This window comes from Fukomys damarensis, unplaced genomic scaffold, assembly GCF_012274545.1.
Source record: "Fukomys damarensis isolate Sample0158 unplaced genomic scaffold, DMR_v1.0_HiC HiC_scaffold_8, whole genome shotgun sequence".
NCBI lineage: Eukaryota > Metazoa > Chordata > Mammalia > Rodentia > Bathyergidae > Fukomys > Fukomys damarensis.
In genome coordinates, this window is record NW_022900920.1 from 31,796,736 (window position 1) to 31,802,260 (window position 5,525).

The 5,525-nt window shown below is 45.1% G+C and overlaps 1 protein-coding gene across 2 annotated transcripts in view; it reads right to left on the minus strand.

Moving 5' to 3' along the window:
- Borcs7 (BLOC-1 related complex subunit 7) overlaps positions 1–5,029 on the minus strand; it is a 7,846-nt gene extending 2,817 nt beyond the window's left edge. The window contains exon 1 of one of the 2 annotated variants that reach the window (XM_010626442.3): positions 4,836–5,027. In XM_010626442.3, coding sequence (XP_010624744.1) covers positions 4,836–4,976 — 141 coding nt within the window. In that variant the 5' untranslated portion in view covers positions 4,977–5,027. Of the gene's footprint in view, positions 1–4,835 lie in introns of both variants that reach the window. The other variant, XM_010626443.3, reaches the window with a different exon arrangement.
- Positions 5,030–5,525: the final 496 nt, after the last annotated feature.

Genomic DNA, 5,525 nt, shown 5'->3' on the forward strand with positions numbered 1-5,525 from the left:
CAGTCACCGAGGCTCCGGCTGGTGCGCCCTCGCTGCCAGCGACCCTGTGGCCAGCCCTTCCTCTCTGCAGCTTTCATTTACTTACTTTTCTTTGCAGGTAAGTTTTAAAACTAGCAAGCCAGCCTGTATGTACTTCTAAAGTAAGGACAGCTAAACAAGACCTCGTATCTCTGCCCCTTCCAGTCCTGTTCTCTCTGGGGTGCACAGCCGTTTTGATCAGTTCTTAGTTTAACTCCCTTGGTTTCTGCAGGACTGGTTCCGCGATCAGGTCCGTGACAAAACGGCGCAGTTTCTGCCTATAACCCGCACACATCCTCCCGTAACTTTAAGCCTTCTCAGGACCCCTTATAACGCCTACTCCATCGGAGACGCGGTGGAAGGGGCAGTTGGCCAGTATCGCTTAAGGAACGGGGCAGGAGAAAGAAGAGCTGTGCGCATCCGGTGCGGCACAGGCAGAAGCGCTGCGGGCCCAGCTGTATTTCCACCTGCCCTGGGGCGAGTCTGCACGGTCCTCCCTCACACCCTTTCACCTAAAATGTGATACACGTCCTACCAGTCCTGTCGATCAACCTGCCACAACATACACTGAAACTCTGCTTTCTCAACTCCAAGAACAGCGGCAGTATACGGATGTATCGGGGGCCTTCGGCCAACCCTCCGCAGGCAGGCTTTGGGGTTATTTGTAGTCTTCTGCCAGTGTAAGGAGAGCTGCAAAAAACTCACGTCTGCATTTTGCTAGCGCATTTTTGGGATAGACTCTGAATCGTGATTGGGTAGTTCCCCTCCATCGGGCAAGGGATAAAGTGTCCCCGCTGGCTCCCGCCTCCTCACCACGCTCCCCAAGGCCTCTGTGTGTGCAGAGCTTCTCCACACCTCTAGGGCTTGCTCCTCAGCGGGCAGCTCCCCAGAAACCCTTCCCTGACCACCCCGTGTCACGTAAGCCCTTTATAACCCCCGTAGTCCAGGTTTGTTTTTCTTCACAGCTTTTACCACCACTTCAGTTATGATTGCATTTATTGTCTATCTCTTCGTGAAAATGGACGCTTCCTAAATACAGAGCTTTAGCTGAATTTATCCCTTGTACCACCAGAACAGTTCCTGGCACATATGGACATTTAATAAATATTCATTCAATAAAAGCTGTGGGGTGAGCGTTTACACATGCAAAGGTCAGTCAATCAAACAAAACACAATATGTGGAGACTGGTAAAGAAGAAATGCTCAACAGGCTTGAAGACACTCTGATGACCTCAAGACAAAAGTACTTAACTTTAGAAAAGGCAATATGGTATAAATTACACATAAGAGGCCCAGTAAACAAAGTCCAGAGAACTGACAGATACATCACTGCATCCCAGGAGACTGGACTGATCTCATCTTCACTTGAGGTACAGCCTTTAATGAGCACTCAGCCTAAATCTTCTACAGAAGCCATGTGCAAAAGCTAAGGCTAAGGAACAGATGGAACAAGCCACGTGAAGGCAGTAAATGGTGGCACAGTGGCTTTCTGGCCACGTAACCCAGGAGAGGTAGTACTGAAGAGTGTACTCTAGGACCGTGCCCCTGGGTCTGGACCCTGGCTCCCCCTTTCCTAGCTAGGTATGACCGACACTGGACAAGATAAATCCCAGCATGGGGGACTGAATTCAGGGCCACCGCAGTGAGCTAGATTATCTGCAGCCCTTTTTATTTTTTATTTTGAGATCCAATCTTGCTAAGTCGCCCAGGCTGAGCTCCAGCCTGTGATCACTCTGCCTCAGCTTCCCAGAGTGCTGGGATGCAGGAGTGTGCTACCACTCTCGGTTTCTGTGCAGAAAAGTACTTACTTTGTTGGTAATTTAAAAGTTACTGATTTATCCAGGTGCAAATACATACCTGTCTTTCCAGCTATTCAGGAGGTCAAAACAGGAAGATCACACATTCAAGGGCAGCCTAGGTAACTTAGCAAGACGGGGTCTCAAAATAAAGAAAGAAACAGGCTGGGGGTGTACTCAGTGATAAAACACCCCTGGGTTTGATCCCTAGTGCCACCCACACACACATACATAAAGACTTAATGACTTAAACTGCATTAAAACAGCACTTAGCACTTAGTAATATGTTAATTATGGTGATTTATACTAGTGACTTTGAACACCATTAATTTTTAAAATTTATACATATCTATATGTCCCATTTCTCCCAAAAAAAGGATTTGGGACAATTTATACCGAGCTATATGTATGAGTATATATGTACACACTTAAGAGCAGAAAAGAAAAATGAGGTGTGATCAAAATATATAAATGTTCAAATAAAATTTATTGTAGTAAGAAACATGCTACCATGAATCCCCATCAAAATATTCTCCCTAACTTTGGGTTTTTCTTTTTTGAGATGGGTCTCACTATGTAGTTCAGGCTGGTCTTTAACTCAGGAGATAGCTCAAGCTGGCCTTGAACTCAAAGTGATCCTCCTGCCTCAGCCTCCAGAGTGCTGGGATTATAGGCACGAAACATCACACTCAGTTCTCCCTCGTCTTTAACACACATTGTTCATGCCATTTGCTGGAACGAATCTGAAAATTCTCTTTTGTGACTGTCTTTAGGAGGTGTGATAAAAAATACAGTGATTAGGGCCAGGGATTTAGCTCAGTGGCACTGTGCCTGCCTTGCAAATACAAGGTTCTGAGTTTGATCCCGGGTACCAAAAATAAACACATAAATACTAATAGTGAATGTTGCTGCCAACTGCCATCCAATGAAATGGCAGTGTCCTCATCCACCTTATTCACCAAGCCTGGCGTGTTGTGGCTTCTGGCTCTTCCCCAAACTCAAGATGATCCTGAAAGGTCCATGTTTTGAAGTAATTCAGGACAGTGAGGTAGCTCCAACATCACAACTAAAGGCATTCATGAAAGACGACTTCCAGAACAGTCTTGGAAAGTGGTAAGGATGATGGGATAAGTGTTTGAAGTGAGGGGGAGTATTCTGAGGAAAATACTATTTAAAAAAATTGGGGGGGGGTACCGGGGATCAAACTCCTGCACTTGCAGGGTAGGTAGCGGAACCACTGAGCTAAATCCTCGGCCCTAAAAAAAAACTTTTAAAATTTAAACATTTACTGTTTTTCTTTCACAGCTTGTAGAATTTAAAGTTCATGAAAGGGAGAAGGAAATAAACACAGTTACTACCAAAACTGACACAGGAACACTGTGGCTAAGGTAAAATGAGAAATACAATGGATAACTCGACTTTTATTATTTGGTAAGAGGCAACATAGTAATTCTTCAAAAGAGATTAACTTTCCTCTGATACTTAATCCTAAAATGAACATAACCTAGGGACCCCCACACAGAGCACACTGTAACACAGAGTGAGTGAGTTCAACAATAGTGTCATATACTGTAGTAAGTACAAATGGTTTCTCATCTAGTTAGGTTTTTTTCATTTTGTTTTTTTTTATAACTGCTGTCAACAAAAGCTATGGACACAACACTTGAACTAATTCTGTATAGATTAGTCTACCGAGGCCTAATAAGAGGTAAACTATTATGAACATTCATATACATACCAAAGACCTGAAGACATCTTATGCTGTTAACTGCAATTACATAATTTAATGAAATAACATGGAAAATAATTAAATATGAGCTAGAGAGAAAGAGAAGGAGAGAGTTGCTATTGCTATGAAAACTAACTTCAAAGCTGGAAATACTTGCCAAAGAAATACTTGCCTAAAACAAATGCTACTGAATTAATTATGAACTGGATAATGTAAGAGCCTGCAAGGGAAATTCATGGAAATCTTAAATAACTCTGAGTTCAGGTTCTTTTACAAAGTGTAGTTCAAGATGTTCCATTTAAAAGAAGGCAAAAAAATGAAACCTTGGTTATGTCATATGTGTAGCTGTTTCACCTAACAAAATGTTTTATAAGTCTTTGTTTTTCTTACATAAATACCTAGGAGGGCAGTGGCTACCTCACTGGACTCACTTCCTTTGTCCATTCACCAGTCCAAGGGCATCTGGGTTCCCAAAAGCAAGATCATGAATAAAGGTGCTATGAATATTGATATATATATATGTTTCCATTTCTCTTGGATGGATTGCTAACTCAACAGTTAGGTCTGTTTGGGGAAGAAGCAGAGTGGACCTATATATAAAGCTTTCTGGAGGTAAAATGCCACCAAATAATTCCATTCACAGACCCAGCTAGAGAAGGGGAGGGGGCCTGCAGGGCAAAGGAGAAAAGCTAATCTGAGTAACTCCCAGAACGTGGCCAGAAACACAAATCAGGAAAGAATAAACCCATAATCAAGTGATACACAAAAGTGTGAATGAAATTGGGGCTGCTGAAGGCAAAACCATGCAGAATTTGGAGCTGAGCCCGATCTTCACTAGAGACAACCCAAGGAACCAGGAAGGGACTGATTAGGAAAATCAGCTCATCCGCCGCCCTGGAATTCAGTATTAAAGCGTATTTCCCGCGCTTGGGAAGCTGAGGCATGAGGCATGAGGATGGCAAGTTTGAGACCAGCCTGGGCAACGCAGAGAGACCCTGTCTCGAAATAAAAATTAAAGGAGTGAACGAAGAATGAATAAAAATAAAGGGGGCTGGGGACGTAGCTCCGTGTGGAGGTCCTGGATTCAATTACCGTTACCGCAACAACAGAAGCAGATTCCCAGCACACGCTTCCACCACCAGCTATAACCCCAGCCAGAGACTACAAACCCCAGAGTGCACCATGCGCCCCGCAACCGGGGCTCTCGCTCCCAGGATGCACCTCGATGCCCTCCCCACTGCCGAAAGGCCGCGGGCCCTGGGGTGCTGGGCTGGGCTTGGCTTCTGGCTCACCTCGGAGCTCCGGGAGCCCTTCAGCACTTGCTTGGTAAGCGCGATCACATCAGTTCCACAGGTGTTCACCTTCTCGGTGAGAAGTCCCTTCACTGACTGACCAAATCTCGCTTGCGAATCCGGCGTTCCCGACGCCATCATCTCAACTATCTGCGGCCTCCGCCCGGGCGACGGTGAATCGCAGGGGCCAAAAGAGTCGCAAAGCGGAAGGCAATGAGGCGGAGTCTTCTCAGTCCTACTTTGGGAAGAGCAAGGGATGCCCGCGTCTACTGGAGATTGGCGTCTACGTATAAATTCATTTAAAAGTGCTGTCCACTCATACCCAGAGGAACACAAGGCCTAAGCAGATCTCTCTGAAAGGAGTGAAGGATAATTTCAGTAAATCGCTGTTTTAAAATCAGAGGGGCTGGCTGGGTGTGGTGGCACATGCCTGTAATTCTAGCCTCCAAGGCTGAGGCAGGAGGATTGTCTCAAATTCGAGTCCAGCCTGGATTATGTAGCGAGTTCGAGGTCAATTTAAACAACATAGCGAGACCCTGTTTCAAAAAACCTAAGTAAGGGCCAGGGATTTAGCTTAGAGGTGCAGCCGCCTGCCTCACAAGGACAAGGTCCCAAGTTTGATCCCCGGTACAAAAAAAAAAAAAAAACCCACTAAAATTGAAAAATCAGAATAGCTGGATTACAGTGCCA